Raw genomic sequence first — 18686 nt, 5'->3', positions numbered from 1 at the left:
GACAAATGGATTCTTATGAGGACTATGGGGAAGATGTCAGATCTCATAAAAAATTTAAAATAGAAAAACAAGCATCATTTTAAAATGCAAGCATTTTGTTGAGGACCCATGTCTATGGAGCCCTAGGAAATGGTGACCAAATGTCCCAGGCCTCACAGAAAATCCCAATTATAAATATTATATCACTTTCCCCATTTAACTATCGCAATGTTCTGAAAGTTGAATGATTGGCAGACTTACTTAACTCATTAAGAATTAGAACAAATATATACATGTCACAGAAACTGAGTCATGAAATAGGGAATTATGCTGGGAAAAAAAAGAAAATTATTGCAAACTTGCGCATATACAAGGCGATATTATATATGACTCTAGTTGTGTCTCAATGCATTTTTTTAGTATCTAAGCCTAACAATATATGGGCTAATATGAAATCCCTGAACAATCAAAATAATTCAATAGTAATGAAAATGTGCTGTTGTATATGACCATTTTGCTTGGTGCATAAAATGGTAATAAAGGCATAAGAAAGCACTTAATTATAAAGCTATATTTTAGCATAAAATGTAAACGGCAGAGAAATAAATCGTATGTTTGATAAGGCCTTACAAAGGCATTTATTTAAAGAAACAATAATCCCCACATTTTAAATCCAACATGAAAATGACAGAAATCCGTATCGCAGGACATCTCACATGGTTTTACTTATTCAACTAAAGAGCCATAAGGTAGCCATTCAACCCTGTAGCTTCTGCTATTAAAATGAAGTATTTCCCATAAAAGATGTTTTTGTTTTATGAAACTTGTTGCCAAGGTATTATTAAAAGCATATAGGGCCGGCCGAGTGGCACGTTGGTTAAGAACTGGCTTGGGATGCCGGAGGGCCCCGGTTCGGATCCCACATATGAGGGCCAGTGACACTGCCCTCCACAACTAAGATTCTGAACAACAGCTCGACCTGGAACTGGGCTGCCATGAGTCGCCGGCGACGGCGTAGGCTGTGTCATGGGCTACCGTGTGTAGCCAGCAGCCAGTGGTGCCAACTTGGGCCAGTGAAGCAACGTCCTCCACAACTAGACTGAAGAACAAAAGGACAGGAGCTTGTCTGTTCCCCTTCCCCCAATTCCCCAATAAAATCTTTTAAAAAAAGAATTAAACTCTTATTTTAAAAAAAGAAAAATACTTTGTTGTTTCTCAGGGTGTTTGAAGTACCCTTCTGCTGCCCCCTTAAGTCAGGGCTTCATGTCCGTCGCATAGGCTCTTGGAGGGCCTGGTGCCTCCTCCTTTCACAGTTTACCTCTCGGAATGGTCATTGCTCCTTTGCCTAGCCGTCTCTGAGGCTTTTGTTGGCGGGGACATACATTTCAATTTTGTTGTCTTCATGGCGTCATATAGTGCCAAACGCACAGATGGGCACAATGAATGAATGAATGAGTGAGAGTAAGGAAGGAGGACAGTCATTGCCATAATTAGTGTCTTTGCCTGAACGAAGCCGGGTCCATGGCAGCAGCATTTCTGACATAAGCCTTGACCTTGCAGCTGATAGAACTGAAGAAATACCCACCAAGCCAAGAGCCGAGTCCTAGATGGTTTCCTACACCATCGTGAGGTCTGCATGGTAGTGCCGCTTCCTAGTATACTTTTTCTAAGCAGTTTCACTCTTGTTTGACAGTTGCAAACACAAGCTTGCTGGACCTGTTTCCTTATAGCACTAGTATGTCCTGCCTCCCACTGTGCCAAACCCAAGTGTGGGTGATTTTAGTTCACTTTCACAACAACCCGATGAGACAGGTGATACGCAGGCACTAGGGCAATTGAAACTTAAAGAGGTTGAGTAACTGGCCCAAGTTCACACACACAGCAAGTGCAGAGCTGGGGCTCCAAACCCGTCCCGCAGGTTGCAGAGCCTTCATCGTTGCCCAATGCTGTCCTATTTTATTTTTTTCAAGGAATTTATCACTGTGGGAAAACGTTTCTGTATTAGAATGCCTCGTAGTCCTTGATTACAGAGACATTGCATCCTCAGGTATAAACCAGTGCCTGGCACATCACAGGTGTTCAATATGTATTGAATTAATGATTACGTATGGCCTTCCAGAGTGTGAAATACAAGATTTGGTTACGTGCTAATCTTTTATTATATTCCAGTTTCTTCCAATTCTTACATTTAATGAGTATTCCTTTTAGGAAATGATTATTTTCAAAAAAATAGGAAGTTCCCCCAACTGCCTAAAAAGATGCCTTCAAAGACTCTTAACTTTGAAGAAATCACTGCCTTAAATATCCATCCCGACATGTAGGAATTTTGACTATACACTAACCCAAACGTCGTACAGAGTTTAAGGTCGGTGCTGCCTCAGATCCTTCCTGGGTGGAAAGTGGTTGTCTTATGTGGCTCATATACACTTTATCATCCCTTAAAGAAAGGTGCCTAAGACAAAACAGCACCCAAGCCTCTGCTTACTTTAGAGGGGTAGGCTCCAACCTGGCATCCCCACATTCTAAAAAGACCTGGGACCTTTCTCATTTCACATTTCTCTCACCATCTAGTAATTGCAAACCAGAGCCAAACTGAGATGACTGGGTATTCCACAGAACAACAGAGGACCTGGTGCCCACAGAGCTGCCTAGGACGTTTGAATGCTTTAAGCGGGAGCTGTTTCTAGAGCCGCTTTCTGACCACCCCTACTTTTCCCTTTTGTCTTTTCCAAATCCCCACCATTTTTTTTCTTTTGCTACCTCTTTTCCTGAATGTATGACTTTCCTCCTCACTTCAGAGTTCAGTGAAAAAAAATCTAGCACTGCTAACATAATGCCTTTCTGCTAGGAACATGGGCTTCAAATCCCATCCCCCAAACCCGCATTTTGAAGCATCTTCTCTCCCTCTGAACCCCCTTAACTCCTGTATGACTTTCTGTCCCACCCCAGTACCACAGCCTGGGCTTTGGAATCTTCTCTGCCCTTACGCATGTCATCAATGCTAACATTCTGTGATTCCAGCACTCCTTTTGTACATAAGGATTCACTAAAAAATTCATTTGATTGGGAAGTTCCTAAGTATAATTAATTTTCTAAAAAACATATCATGGAAACATTTGAAGGGCACACTTTTAATTGAAATAAGCACAGAGGTAGAACCATCTGTCCCTGCTATGTCCTTTATTTGAGCTCTTGCGTGCCTTCTTCTCTGGAATAGGCTGTCTCCCACCAGAGCGTGGGACTTTGCTCTTCCATGTTGAAGCAGAGTTCATATCCAGTTTATTTCATTTCAGAGTTGTTTTTAAAATGCTAATTGCCTTTTGTTATTATCTTTACTTTCAGATTATATTCAATGCCCATATTGTATGAGGAGGTTTAATGAAAATGCAGCCAATCGACATATTAATTTCTGCAAGGATCAATCTTCTCGTCGAGTCTTCAGTCCAGCCCAGACAGCAGCCAAATTGGCATCCAGAGGGCAGGTAAATATCTCTCCCCAGGTGTTGGATCTTGTGCCCTTACATACCCAGGACAAGCAGGTAGAGTTTGATGGGAAACCTAAATCTACCCATCCTAAGAAATATAAGGATGGTGATAGCTGGCCACTGTCGCTCATCCTCACGGGAGCTGGCTCCTTTTGAGTTTCCAACTTACAACACCTTTGGATGTTGTAGAAAAAATATTTCTAAAAAGCGTTTGCCATCTTCTTAGGATGAAGACTTGAATACATAAACAGTGTTTCTGTAGTATTATGATAAAACTCTATCCAACCGTGGCTATCAGCCTTAACCACACAGAAAAGAACTGTGAACCTGAAGTGAAGCCGGCTTGAGTGGGGGAAGTGGTCACTCCAACAGGCCACTTGGTGTGGTCTATAAAAAAGAGTCTTCAGCCTTTTATTTAAAGTCACTGAGTCAGCAAGTTAAAGTGGACAAATGGAAGCAACTGTTATAAATAAGTCCAAATAAGTAAACTGTCAACTTGACCAGGAAGACAAAGATTTATAAAAACAGACAGGACCAGAGCCAGCAAACAGCTCCATAAACATCAAAGGGCCCAGGGACATAAGTTCCAGTATCGCATAAAAACTGTTAGTTTTATAAACATGGCTCAGACACCAAGAAAAGATTAAGTTGGTCTGAATACTTAAGGGTATGAAACATGTTGAGAAAGATTTCCATAAAATCCAGTATCTAATATGGGTGGAAACCTTCTCCACTAAAAGCAGACCCCAGGGACTATGGCTTCTGAGCTCTGTCTCCATATATATTAGACAGTTATTGAAAAGTTACTCTGTAGCAGACACTGTACTCCGTGCTGGCTGATCAAGAGTTTGTAACTCAGAGGAGGGCGAGGCCTTGGAAACAACGCAGTGTGAAGGCGTAGTAGGTGTCATATTAATACATAGGAGCACAGTGGGGGAAGACGCCCCAGGGATTCACAGGTGGCTTCAAACAGGAGCAGACAGTTTCCCCTTAAGTATCAGATGGGTTCACCAGCCTAGAGCTGGAGCTGAGAAGGACGTTATGCACAAAACAGCCAGCGTGTGGCCTGAAGAATCCAGCAGATAAGGCTAAAGCACGCAGTGTCTGTGGGAGACGGACGAGAGAGGATAAGCAAGGATAGTCAGATCTACACGGGCTTTCACTCACGCTGGTTCGGAGAGGGGCAAGTCAGGGGAGAGAGCGGCCCTCAACTCTGAGGCCAGCCAGCCTGCAGGCCTGGAAGCAGGAAGCGTCAAATCCCGGGAGCCCAGCAGAAGTCCTTTCCAGCTTTCCGTGTCCCCTCTCCTTCCTACTACCCTTCTGCGTCCCCTCCTCTGCCCCATGACTTTTTTGGCCATTGTGTCCAATCGACTATTATTAGCTTCACATGTCATTCTATGGGCAGTGTAGGCTGGTGGGACAGTGTAGACTGAAATGACATGGAATTGTGTGTTTTGTTTTGTTTTGAGCAAGATCACCCTTGCATTTAGTGTTCAAGATGGATTGGCGGGAGAACAGCTGGGAGCCATGGCAACGGGGAAAGAATGAGGGATTCTGGAGTAAGAGGACTGATGGGGGGGGGGTGACAGGAGAATTTAAGAAATAATTGATGGGACTGAAAAGAGGATTGGATATAGGGTAAAAAAAAAAGGATCAGAGTTGACAAGAAGGTTTTTATCTCCAGAGCCTAGGCAGATAATAATACTATGCATCTAGATAAAGGCGCACAGAAGGGAGGAGGGAGGTGTGTTGGTGGAGCGGGCAGGGTGGTTATGATAAATATAGTTGTAGAGATTCAATCTTTGCCCCTGAAATAGTATGGGAAGCAGTGCCATGTAGAAAGAGCCTGGATTCTGCAATCAGTAGTCAGGGTTTGACTTTCAGCTCTATAATTTACTATCTGGAGGTAAACTTGGACAAGTCACTTAAATTCTTTGAGACACTTGAACGCGTACCTTGCCAACTTGTTGGGAGGACGATAGATAATATAAGTCAGGTGCCTTCCCACAGGGGTCCCTCCACCTTTCCTCTCTCCCCGTGGCCCCACCCTTTTCCCCCTCTTGGGTAAGTCCTTTCCTGTGGGTGGGGCAGACACCACAATTTTGAGGGGATACGACTGCTTTGGGCTTGAATTCAACTTCATTTTGGAAAGGTTTTCCAAGCATAACTCTCCGTACACTTTCTAAAGCAGTCAAGGGTGCGGTACATTTCTTCGAATGATTCTTCTGACCAGCCCTCGAAGTTAGTGGGGATTTAGTGTGGGGCCAAAGGGAGTACTGGGAAGCAGCAGCGGAAGTGCTTTTTATCCCTGAAGGAGGCCAGCTGGCTGTCCTGAGTGTAACCAGGGATTTGGCCCTGTTCCTCTCCTTGTTTTCCAGGACAAAGTGGTGATTGGGAACACAGAAGAAAAATTGCTTGCTCTCTGAATTGCTTGCTTTCTGAGTAAACTCACTGTCGAGTGTATCTGAAGGGCCGAGCTTGCTTCTCCAGTGCCAGCTTCACGGGGGCCCTGCCTCGCAGTGAAGCTTATTCAGAAATGGAGCAAAAAGGGAGGGGCTGTTGCAGTTCGGAAGGGCTGTTAACAGCACAGCTGACATGTGTTCCTATTTTAAACGTAATCAACTTTTAAAAAGTGTTATACCCTTAACCAAAAGAGACCAATATGGGCCTCGGAAAATAGCTTTCTCTGTTTGGATGAGGATGAGCGGTTTGCTATAAATCTCACGGCTCCCCTTCCCCGAGGGAGAAGTCTCAGTTGGGGTAACAGGTTATCTTGAGGGAGTTCCCACGGAGATGTTGGTGAGATCAGGGCAGCAAGGTAAAAAGGAGCCCCCGAGGAATCTTTTGGTCCGTGTTCCACGTTCCTGTAACTGTTCTGCTGCTGCTGCTCAGTCGGGAGGGGTGTGGTGTGGGGATGTTGGAATTCCATGTTTAAAACATTTGCTGCCTGCCAATGTCTGTTTTTCTTCTCTGTTCATGTATTTAAAAACAAAATCATCTTCAAGTGTAATGAAAAACTAAAATGTTCCATAACTATCCTTATTGACATTAAGTGATTTCTTATGTCTCCATATAACTAATTTTACAGGATGAACGTCTCATAATTCCCACGAAGGCTTGATTATGGAGTGTCAGCTCCAAACCCCAGACAGGGAGGACGAGAACCAGGTTAACTGGGTGCAGCAGGTTGCCGGAGACCACTCCAGTGGCTGCCGGTTAAGTGGGAACAGCTTCCCTCCCGTGTGCTACCTGAGGTTACAGAACTCCCCCCCTCTCTCTGTAGGGCAGGGCACAGATGAGTCCAAAAAAGGAACCGACCGTGACCAGTGCCGTGGGCGCGCTCCTACAGAACAGGGCCCTGGAGGCCACAAGTGTGGCCTCAACCAGGCCAGGTGAGTCCAAATGAGCACCTCAGCTATCAAATGACTGGGTTGGAGGCAACCACTGTTGGCTCTGGGATTGGTCGGCAGTTGGCAAAAGCTATGGCACCTATTGTTGCTTTTGGATATAAAGATATGTGGTTTGTTTGAGGTTAGAGCTTATTTGCCAAAAGGGAATATTTCCTAATTCATCAGGACTAGATATCTCTGATGATATACAATGTCATATCCTATTACAGCAGCAGGGTCTAGAACCATCATTTTCTGATCTAAAAAAATTGAAAAGAGATAAAGACGGGGATATAACAGTGTGTCAGATGTGTTAAAAATAAAGGAAGAAAGTTATTTCACTATGTCAGAGAGATATCTGCACTCCCATGATGATTATAGCATTTTTCAAATAGCCAAGATATGGAAACAACCTAAGTGTCCATTGATGAATGAATGGATAAATATACACAATGGAATACTATTCAGGCATAAAAAAGAAGGAAATCCTGTCATCTGTGACAACATGGATGGACACTTATGCTAAGTGAGATAAGACAGAGAAAGACAAATATTGTATGATCTCACTTATATGTGGAATCTAAAAAAGTCAAATTCATAAAAGCAGAGAATGTGTTACCCCAGGTGGTTTCCAGGAGTAGGGGTGTGGTGGGATAAATGCGGAGATGTGTAATGGATACAAATTTCCAATTATAAGATGAATAAGTTCTAGGCATGTAATGTACAGCATGATGACTATCGTTAACAAAACTGTATTACATACTTGAAAGTTGCTAAGAGAGCAAATCTTAAATGTTCTCACCACCGCACACGTAAAAGGTAAATATGGGAGGTGATGGGTATTAACTATTTTATTGTGGTAATCATTTCAAAATACATCTGTGTGTCAAATCATCATATTGTACACCTTATACAATGTTACCTTTCATTATATTGCAATAGGCTGGAAAAAATAAGAAAAAAGAAACAAGAAAAGGGAGAGTTACCTTTCTAGAACTAAGTAATTTCTTCAGTTTCAGAAAGTCACAACCATTACAGTACTTACTATGTTTTAGACCCATTTCATTTAATCCTCACAATAATCCTCCAAGTGTTTTAATTTGCATAAAGGGAAACTGAGGCTCAGAGAAGATAGGTTATTTGTTCAAAGCACTCAACTGGTAAATGCAGTAGCAGAGCTGGATTAAATACCTCCTCACTGAGCTGCATTAATGAATGTGGCATTCTCTTCTCTGATCAGTGTGCAGTATGGAGGCAACATGAACTAATTCACGACCACATGGCACCTCTGACCAGGAGTCTTATTTGGAAAATATTATCAGAACCAGAGTAGGAACAGCCAATCCATAAAGTAACAACACACGGAAGTTTATTGTCAGTTCTTAAATTCTTCGTGTGTTGCTTGTCAGGGGCTAAAAGTGAATTGATATTTTAAAAATTCCCCATAGCCACGTCATTAGTTTTCTCCTGATCTGTGTAAACTTAACAATGAGAGGTAGGTTTTAGTTTTCACACACACAAAAATAATTCAAATTATATATAATATTCATTTGGTAAAACTTTCACTAACAAGTTTTTTCCAAAGTATAACGATTAGTATCCTTCAGAAAAGGCAATTTCTTTATACTATGGTTTTTTTCCTTGTTTTTTTCCAAGAATATATTATAATGCATCCCTTCTAGTGAGCAGCACTCCTTTGAGTTGGAGGTAAAAGCTTGTTTGCCAAGAGGGGATATTTCTGAATTCATCAGGATTAGATAATTCTGACAATGTGCAGCTCCAATCCGAGGATAACAATGGGGCCGAGGACCTTCGTTCTCTGGTCTAGTGAACTTGGAAAGAGTTTGGGAATGGGAGAGGCCAGCACATCAGGTGGGGTGTTGAAAATAAGAGTTTCCTTCCTTGAAGTAAATGATTTCTTTAAAGCAGCAGCAAGGCATAAGTGGAAAGGTCCTAAGTGAGGACTCAGAAGCCTGTGTCTCAGTGCTGGAATCAAAACATTGTAAAGACGCCATTCTGATACATTAGAAAATAGATGAGTAGGCCAGTAGATCTAAGCAAACGGCATTGTATTTGCTTGTGACTAGTGAATGGCGGTTTACATCCACTGTGATGTTGCTAAGTGAAAAGTCAAGGACTTAAGATGGCCCACCCTGGGGTCTTCATATACCAGCACCTGAGCTCGCCTCCCACTGTTTCCTCTCAATCCAGCTCCAGCTCCCGCGGCTTCTGTCTTGTCCCTTGAACATAATGGGCCTGCGCACCCCTGGTTCAGGGCCTTTGCACTGGCTGCTCCCTCTTGTGAAAACCAAAACACTCCCCTAAGAACCTGCACTGCTCACTCCTTCACTCCCTCCAGCTCTTTGCTGGCTGTCATCTTCCCAGTGGGACCCCCTCAACTTCTGTATTTAAAATTAAGTCCTCCATAATTCCCACCGTAGTCTTTTTTTCAATAGCATTTATTGCCATCTAATACAGAGGGTGCCAAAATATGCATACATGTTTTAAGAAAGGAAAATTGTATTAAAATTGTATTACTCAATATATACCGATAATAAAAGATGAATACAAGTCACGTTTGACTTCTGCAATTACAAGAGGTGCTCAAAGTGGTTACCATCAGCGTCCAGACACTTCTGATTACGGCAAACTACTGCTTGAGTAACGTTGACCAAAGTGTCCACTTGTATACATTTTTTGGCACCCCCAGTATTTACTGTATATTTGTTTCCCACCCAACCCCCCAAAATGAATGTAAGGGTTTTTTTAAGATTTTATTGGGGAATTGGGGGAGGAGAACAGTGCTGGGGAATTGGGGGAAGGGGAACAGGCAAGTTGCTGTCCTTTTGTTCTTCAGTCTAGTTGTGGAGGACGTTGCTTCACTGGCCCATGTTGGTATTATCATTGCGCTCTTCCCGGGCGAGGCAGATCGGTCGCCGGCCTCTGGACTGCCGCTCATGGCGGCTCTTGGTAGCTCACACTGGCTGCCAGCCGCTAGCAGCTCACAGTAACTTATGGCAGCCCACTGCAGCCTACGCCATTGCCAGCAACTCACGACAGCCCCGCTCCAGGTCGAGCTGCTGCTCACCATTTTAGCTGTAGAGAGAGCAGCATCACTGGCCCTCATGTGGGATCAGAACTGGGGCCCTGCTGCTCAGAGCTGGCGTCCCAAGCCAGCTCTTAACCAACGCACCACTTGGCTGGCCTTGAACGTAAGTTTTAAAAAGCTGGGGATCTGTCTACTTTGTTTTTTATTGCACTGCTATATCCCTACCTGTCAGAATTGTCCATGGCACATATGAGGTGCTTGGTAAATATTTTTTGAATGAAATGATGGGAGAAAGTAGGTATCTTGATTCTGTAATTTCTCACTTAAGTCACTGGCATATAAATAGAATTGTCATGTTAATTAGTGTTAAGACTAAAGAGAAATACCTTTTTGATTTGAGGCTTAAGATGCATTTTCAGTTTAATTTCTCATACTTGCTTGTGGCCCTGCTTACTACATTTAAAACAAAACCCACCAGGATTAGTGTACCTTTAAATTAGTCACATTTCATTCAGAGCCATTGTGGGAAGGAAGCAAAAGTATATTGGGGCGGCGGGGGGCAGGGGAGTGAATTCTCAGAAATGTGTAAGGTTCAGAGAAAAGCACTGAGTGCCTTTTTTTTTTTTAATTTGTTTCAGGAGTACAAAACAATGTAATAGTTATACATTTCACCCTTACAAAGTGATAACCCCCCGCCCCCCAATCTTCTGTCCCTCTGACAACTCGTACATCTATTCAATTTCATTGACTGCCTTTTATTAATGCAAACAGGCCGGTGTGTGAATCAGATTTGCATTTATCCGTTGTTTTTGTTCTGGTCAGTATTAAAATGTTTGTAATATAAAGGTGTTGGGTTTTTTTTGTTTTTGTTTTTGTTTTTTTTTAAATTGTCTATCAGCTTTGCTCTATCTAGATCAACAATTGGTAGTTTAGGTCACTTAGTGTCACTTGCCTTCCACACTAAATCCTATTATTTATTGTCTTTCACCTAGCTGGTAGTTAACCCCCCAAAACTGTGGCTTTTGTTCTTCAACTCTCTTGAGTAAAATATGCATTGAGTGTCTCCCATGTATAATATTTTGTTCTAAATTCACAGTCAGGGGAGATATATGTGTGCAAGTCACAATCCTTATCCATCCCAGAGTCTTATGAGAAGATATGCATGTGCAGGAAAATCTGATACAAGAGAGCATGTGATGTCACATGGAGTTGATACTTGTACACAGCTGCTGTGCTTGTTTTTTCTGCCCATGGGTTCTTAAAAGTCTAGGGGAGAGCCGTCAATATTTAACAGTGGGATATAAAAGTCCTAGGGATTACAAGAAAGAGATCGACTTTGCCCAGGAGGCTTTATGGCGTTGGGGACAGTCTGAAAAAGTGGAAACTCCGTGGAGGTGGAGGCATTTGAGATGAGCTTTCAGGATGAGCTAGGTTTTGACCAATGGAGAAAAGTTGCAAAAGACATGCACAGAGATGTGAAAACCAGAATGCAGAGGACGAACTGTGGAAACAAATGGCCCATTTGGCCAAAGCGTAGAGAAGAGTTGGGGCGTGAACAGAAATTAAAGTTAGAAAGGAAGGCCCCGGAGCAAGGGGGGCCATCATTGCTCTGTGAGGCCCCCCCCTCGGGTGCTGTGTACATTAGTTACGATGGCTGAGGAACTTCTTGCTGGAGCCACTTCAAGTTAGCCTGCAAAAATTTCCTTGTAGAAGGAGCATTTTCAAAAATTATCATGTCAGAAATTAATGCTTAGTGTAGCAAATATTGGAACATGAAGAAAAAGTATATAAAAAAATTTTTCCATAATTCCAGACCCTGACATCACCACTGTGAACACTGATATTTTTTTCCATTTTTTTCTTTACTTATAATCCTCCTTTTTTTCAGTTTTCCTTTTATCAAAGTTAAGATCATAGTCCATGTACACACCCTGATTTTTTTTCACTAACGAATTTTGAATATTTCCCTATGGCAAGAGTTTCCTTAAAAACAGTGTCATATCACAAGAATGCAGTATAACTTATTTAGCTATTGTCTCAGTGTTGAGCAGGTAGATTGTTTCTACTTTTTTTGCTGTAGTAAATAACTCCCTTCTTCATGGACAGTCTTCCCCGCTTTATTGTACACTCTTCTAAGCACTTAATTTATTAATCATCATTAAGCTTCACAATAATATAAGGAGGTCAACATATTATGCATATCCCTAGTTTCTAGATGAGGCAAGCACAGAGAGGTGAAGCAATATGCACAAGAGATTTAATAAGAAATGGTAGAGCCAACTAAACCTTTGTCTGCTTTGGGAAAACTGGATAAAAAAATATAGACATTAAGGAGATAGTGATATATATATATATTTTTTTTTTTAAATATATAGTAATTTATATTTATAATTATAAATATATATATATATAATTATATATATTAAGAAATTACTTCAGAAAAAGGTATGGCTCTTCCTTTAATCCCACAAAGATTCTAATGTTTGTATATGAGTGTATAGTTTAGTCAGCAAATATCTACTGGTGGCTATTTTCTCAAGGGTTTTGCTGTAAGAGTGGCTGGTTTGCAGGGACGGTGCCTCCAAGCACCTGCTTCTCCAGCACCTTTATGCAGAGACGGCAATCTCTGTGCAAATGTGTTCTGGGGTCTGGGGCTGTGCAGCTGCATATACTTAGTGAATTGCATGTTATAGCTGTGTTGGGTGGGCTCTGCTTTTATTTCTGGGACCAGGGGGTTTGATCGAGTTAAGCATCTTCACTGCACGAGCATCCACCCCCTCCTTCCCTAATTGTGGAGTGAAGGTAACGAGTTTGGAAGGTCGGTTGCTGATTCTTTGTGAGAAATAAAACTTGTAGGTCGTTGGGTGAAATGAACACGCAAGCTCTTTCTATTCCTGTGTCCACCGATAGATTAGTTCACAGTTTCCTTGGGTTGTTTGGTTACGCCCCTTTATACAACACTGATTAGAACGGACACCTCTAGGACAGAGGGGGCTTATTCCTTTTTACAAAAAACGATTTCTCTGAGTGTCCTGCCCCATACCATGTGGTCCAGAACAGACTGCGGTGTGCCTGTATCCATAAACTCCTGCCTCTCTATACCTCACAAGCACTGCTGGACACAAAGGGAAAGAATCCTGTTTGTGGAATGAGTCCATTGCTATGTATGTCAGTAACGCCTGGGAGGGATGGCAGCTCATGCTTCTATACAGCTTATCACACCTTTTCTAGCCTGACAGCAGGCAAAGAATTGTGAAGACGTGAAACATTTTGAAAGCCGAGGCAGTAGTGGAGCAAGGTGTTGAGAGTCAGCTTGTATACATGGTGGGCTGCCTGGGTGTGGTCCAAAGGGCCCGTCCACGGGTAAGTGAAGGGCTAGGGGCAGGGAAGAGACAGCTCCTGAGACAGTCCCTGGTTTTCCTTATTATTTGGCCCAGGGTGGAGACTGAGTAGTTTTCTATAGCTACAAAACAAAACAAAACAGAATAGAGACTTTGACTCCAATGTGAGGATTTCGTAATCATCCCCCCCCCCTTTTTTTTCTTCTTGCTATTGTTTGCTTTTACGTAATAACAAATCTGTTTATGTCTGCAAAGGATTAGCAGTGGACCCTGCTTCTGGAGCGAAACTCAGACAAGGGTTTACTAAATCTTCTAAAAAAGATTAACTCCTCAAGGCCAGGTAAGGAAAACAATTAAACCTCTAAGCCAGGTGTTGCTGATCATCTAATGCACAAGACACAGCTAATGAGCCTTTCAGAGGATGAATCCATAGCAGGCAAACCAAAGAGAAGTGTGGGGAGGCCCCAAATTAGGTTAATGTGTGCTCTGGAAACTTTTTGTTAAATGTATAGTTCAACAATGATACTCAATTTTTGATTCTTGAAAGAACAGGCAAGGGGAATGGGTCTTCATTTTGACCTGGAAGGCTACTGCCCTGGTCACTTTTACCAAACACAGTGTCCCCACAACGGGACAGTCTGATATGGAATAGGATTGGTGTGAAGTTGGAGACTTTTTTGATGTTGTGAATTGCTTGTTAAAAATAACTAGACATTGAAAGAAGCCTGTATCATTTAACGTTCTCAGTGTGGAAACCATGAAGTTCTAGTGAGTGCGTTTCTTTCTGCTTTCAGACTGGCTCCCCGAAACTCATCAGCCTGGATGGCTGTGTACCCAGGAATGCCACCTCAGGGGAAGGAACGGGAGACGTCTGTTTACACACCTGTGATTCCTCTTGAGACATCAAGTGTAAGGAGTGAAAACTAGCTTCAAATTTTCTTATTTACTTCCTTCAAAATATTCAAAATAAAATTGCTAAACATTAACCTGCATGGTGATGGTAACGTTTGATTTAAAGATTCACTTAAAGCATTTTTTTAATTGGACATTTAATAGGTTTTTAAAGAAAGTGTTGCTCTGGTATTAGAAACTTTTAGTGAACTAGTCTTGGGAGTGTTAGCGAGCATTATTTACTCATTAGGCAAATCGTTTTTTACCTAGCTTCACTCTACATAGTAGCCACGAAATGCCCAGCTTTGGTATTTACTCCTAATAAACATTAAACTAGAATTAGTAGTGACTCCTGTTTTAAATGTCCATCTGTATACCGTGTAGAATTGTCTCACATACACCACGCACACCATTTGTTTTTGGAGAGAAACATGACAGTGGAGGGAACAGGTTATAATAACCTGGGTGAGAAGGAGCAGGACGTGGCCCCAGGCCCCCCCTTTTCATGGCCAAATCCGAGGTGAACTGCTCCTCTACCCTTCGTTTATACAGCTCTGTTGGGAGGTGATATTTTAACTTTTTTTCTGTGTTGCCTTAAGGGTTAATAAACTCTTTTTGTAGGGTCATTTGTACTTCACTCATGCTTTTTAATCTAATAATTTTTATTTTTTCTTAAACAAGGGGAATTTTAATTAGGAATTCATTAAAAGCCATTTTTCCTAAGTAGGAGAAGCCCAAGCTACTCCCACTTGTAGCACAGCAAACACATCTGAAATGCTTCTGATCTGCATTTTGGGGATCGGGTGCTGTTTCATGCTCACGTAAATCAAGTATGTGTCCTGGAACTGACTGAAGACTACCAGGCCATGTAAGTGTTTGGGGAAGCTTCCGTCAATGAGCCTTGGGAGGCTGTATAGCTGGGGTGGAAGGAGCCACTACGCTCTCCTCTGGTCCTGGGAGACTGTCTTCCCTGGAAAAGGTAAGAGGGGGTTCGGGAACTGATTTTAGACATCGCAGAGCAGTGGATTTCTACTGACAAGGTAACCCATGTCCCTTTGTCTTATCTCCTATCCCCAGGTCACACTGTAGGTTAAGACTCTACTGTGTCAGTCCCACTAGGGACAGCCCGGCTCCAGGCAGCTTGTCTGGAATGCCTCCGGCCCTTTGTTACCATCAGCATCACTGGTAAGGGCCGTGAGCCATGGTTTCTCACATTTGGCTAATAGGCTTCTTTGATGGGCATGTGAACACAAGACTTCCCTCTCTCTACCTACCCCCACCCTATTTAGAGGTAAAACAAACAAAAATAGACTTGTCAGATTCAGGGGGGCAAAATACTTTCTGAAGAAATCCCAATAAGGAAAGAAAATTTCTAATTTATACTAGAAATCAATGGTGAACACTATTGTAACACGGGCCCAGGGTAGACTAAACTTCAGTGGCTAGTATTCTGACCTATACATCAGAAAGAAATTACATAATATAGAAGGATTCAGAATGCTATAATTTTTAGAAAAAAGGTCTTAGTGCTGTGAATTTAACTGAAGCATATAAGCTTCTACATTAAATCCTAATTTTACTCAAAAAAACTGGTTTCTAGTAGATGCTGAATAGAGGTCAGAATAGTAGTGTCTGCGGGGGAAGTAGTGGCCAGGAGGGGGCATGAGGGAGCTGGAATGTTTTGTGTCTCCATCTGGACGGTGACGCGCTGCAGCTCTACGTAAAAAATCCATCAAGCCATATTCAGGATTTGTGGAGTTTATTATATGTAAGATATATTTTCATATAGAAAGCCTCTAAACACAAAAGACAAAGGAGCTTTAAAAAAAGGTTAGGTTTCATATTTTTAAAACTCATTAGATACCAAATTCAAGAGTAGATTATAGTTACATTGCAAAATGTTATACTTTTTGAGTAAAACTAATATTGACTTAAATGATGAATTTAAAATGCATTTATTTATTGGTGATTAAAAATACTTAAGCAGAGTAGTATTTTAAGCCAGACAGAGCAAAGAAAATTCTTGTTTAATATATATATATATATATATTTAAAATTCCAGTAATATTTTCTTAAATTCCTGTTAAAAATATAATCAATATTAAAGTCAGCAAAATGCTTTTTTTTGACTGACGCCTGGATTATTTTACCACTTAACCTGGTTACACAGTGATTTTTTTTTTCTGTCAGATGTAACTGACAACCAGTTTAGTCTTTAAGATACATGAAGTGATAACTCACATTGTAGCATCTTGTGGAACATATTCAAACTACATTTAAAATGCTTGTTTAAAATGGAGACGTCTATTATTCCACAAGAAATTGTTTCTGTAAAACTATAGGTTGGCTATGGCAATAGTAACTAAACTACATCCAACCCTGAAGGTAGAAAAATCCCTGAAAAGAAATACACAGCCTAGTTATAATATGCAATATAAAGGTTATTTTCTTATTGAAAAAATTCTCCCATTTTGGAGAAATCCAAACCTTTCCAAAGTTCCCTTACTAGGCAGTGCCACATAAAGTTATTTAGTTAACATTATTATGATCATGGCTTACGATTAAACTCAATTTGACAAACACCTATATATAGCAGCCCTCGTTTGGATGTCGGTTATGACAATAGTTGCAGTTCCATTAAAGAATACTTGCTTATTAAATTTGGTACAAAGCATGAACACTCAGGACAGGTTGGCACGATACATGCAGTTCGAGAACTTTCTTATCTCAAGCCAGTCATCACTGAATAAGCCATATTCCAAGTTCTGCTTTCCAAATCTTTCCTTGTGTTATAACTGACGGTTAAAATGCTTCTTAAAACATCTTCCAGAATAAGAAACGTACACTGTAAAAACCAGTCATCTGAATGCATGATGGAAATGAGGCAGGATGGCAGAGCCAGTGCCAGCCGGGAAAACATGGGGGATGGGGGGGAGGGGGAGCTGGCCCAGGCTCATAGTGCTCATGGCTAGTGTGGGGTCTTGCTGCTGCTGCCCCAGACAGCTTAGCCTGTGGGGCAGAGAGTCCCCTGGCCCCAGGGTGAGGGTGCTATTCCCAAAGGCATTTTGGGTAGCAGGAGGGGGCAGCTGCCAGAAACCCAACAGAGGGGAAATGTCCAAAGAGGCAGGTATTGTTAGGTTCACAGCATCTGCAGGTAGCTCCTTGGGCAAGTTTACTTTACCAGCACTTCCCTTGGCCAGATCAAAACCTGGGGTGAGCTTGTGAGGTGACTGAGGCTCTTGCAGAGGCAAGTCCTCAAGCAAATTAATATTGCAAAATCCTTTAGTATCTGCTTTGAGGGGCAGGCTTGCAAGTGGGGAGTATGAGGTAGAGCTGGTGTTGTACTTGTGATTCTGGAGGGGCGGAGGGGGAGAGCTGGGGGGTGCTACCGGGGGGAGGGGGATCAGGGGCTCTGGCAGCGGCTGTACAGGCTGGCAGGTTTGCTCTGAGGGATTGTGGGTGTGGCCGTGTACCTCAGCTGGCAAGCTACTCGCAAGCCCATTCTGTGCAGGAGCTCCCAGAGGGAAAGGAGACAGTGTGGCAGCCTTCAGTTGAAACTGGGGAGAGATGGAGTGGAAGGTGTTCAGGAGGTCTCCAGCCTGCAAGCTCTCTTTCATCAGCTCCTGTGAGTGTGTCTTCTTGGTATGTCGCGTGAGGTGGTCTTTGCGCCCAAATCTCTGGGCACAAAACTGACACAGGAAGTCCTTGCAGCCTGTGTGGACCACCAGGTGGCGCCGCACGTCTTTCCGGGTGTAGAAGCATCTTTCACAGTGGTCGCACTGGTGCTTCTTTTCCTTGGTTCCACTAGGGGGCTTTTCTTCAGCGTGGGCTTTGAGGTGGTCCAGCAGCACCTCTGTGCTCCCTAGCTCCAGGGCACAGACCCCACAGGTGAGGTCGCCGCTGCTGGCCGCGTGGAGGGCCAGGTGCCTCTTGTAGCCCAGCATGGTGTTGTACTTCTTCCCACACTCCTCACACCCAAAGGCCATTTTGTTGGGGTCATGAGTTTGGAGGTGGTTTTTCAGGTGGTCTTTCCGGTTGAATGTCTTCTCACAGTGAGCACACTGGTGAGACTTCTGGGGTGAGTGGGTAGCCATGTGCCTAGGGGCAGAAGGGAAATTTCACAATAGCCTCAGTTTTTTTAAGAGCAGAGGAAAGGTATAGAAACAATTAAAATGTGAATAGTTTTCTCTAGGCGGTGGCATAAGAAATCGTTTTCAGTTTTAAAATACTTTTCTCTATTTTCCAGATTCTACAAATACATAAAACTTCATAATAAAAAAACAGGCACAACTAAAGACAATGTAATTTTCACACCTGTAAAGAATATGCTTTGAGAACGTATTTTCCTAATGTTATCTCCTAACATATTTTCCTAAAGAGATTTCTAAATGTATACAAGTTATTTAAAAATATATATGATCATGAAAAAGACTTTTCAGGAAGGGGTTAAATGGGTATTCTATACTCTGAAAATTACTCAGTTTCCCAAAGTGACTCACTTTGCCTTCTACGTGGAACCCCATACCCGCCCCCTTTTAGGTTATTGTTCCTA

The 18686-nt window shown here is 42.3% G+C and overlaps 2 protein-coding genes across 26 annotated transcripts in view; one reads left to right on the top strand and one right to left on the bottom strand.

Annotated features, from left to right (window-relative positions):
- ZC2HC1B (zinc finger C2HC-type containing 1B) overlaps window positions 1-14236 on the top strand; it is a 37565-nt gene extending 23329 nt beyond the window's left edge. The window contains exons 5-8 of the mRNA XM_019653747.1: window positions 3322-3461; window positions 6748-6856; window positions 13499-13583; window positions 14038-14236. Coding sequence (XP_019509292.1) covers window positions 3322-3461; window positions 6748-6856; window positions 13499-13569 — 320 coding nt within the window. The 3' untranslated portion in view covers window positions 13570-13583; window positions 14038-14236. The remainder of the gene's footprint in view (window positions 1-3321; window positions 3462-6747; window positions 6857-13498; window positions 13584-14037) is intronic.
- Window positions 14237-15878: 1642 nt separating this feature from the next.
- PLAGL1 (PLAG1 like zinc finger 1) overlaps window positions 15879-18686 on the bottom strand; it is a 64880-nt gene continuing 62072 nt past the window's right edge. For 11 of the 25 annotated variants that reach the window (XM_019653766.1, XM_019653765.1, XM_019653773.1 and 8 more), the window contains one exon: window positions 15879-18232. In XM_019653766.1, the coding sequence (XP_019509311.1) occupies window positions 16993-18232 (1240 nt within the window). In that variant the 3' untranslated portion in view covers window positions 15879-16992. The remainder of the gene's footprint in view (window positions 18233-18686) is intronic. The other 14 variants (XM_019653762.1, XM_019653777.1, XM_019653776.1 and 11 more) reach the window with 2 other exon arrangements.

Source organism: Hipposideros armiger, unplaced genomic scaffold (genome assembly GCF_001890085.2).
Source record: "Hipposideros armiger isolate ML-2016 unplaced genomic scaffold, ASM189008v1 scaffold_206, whole genome shotgun sequence".
NCBI lineage: Eukaryota > Metazoa > Chordata > Mammalia > Chiroptera > Hipposideridae > Hipposideros > Hipposideros armiger.
Note: the sequence above shows the minus strand (reverse complement) of the source record. Positions and strands in the feature narration are given on the sequence as shown.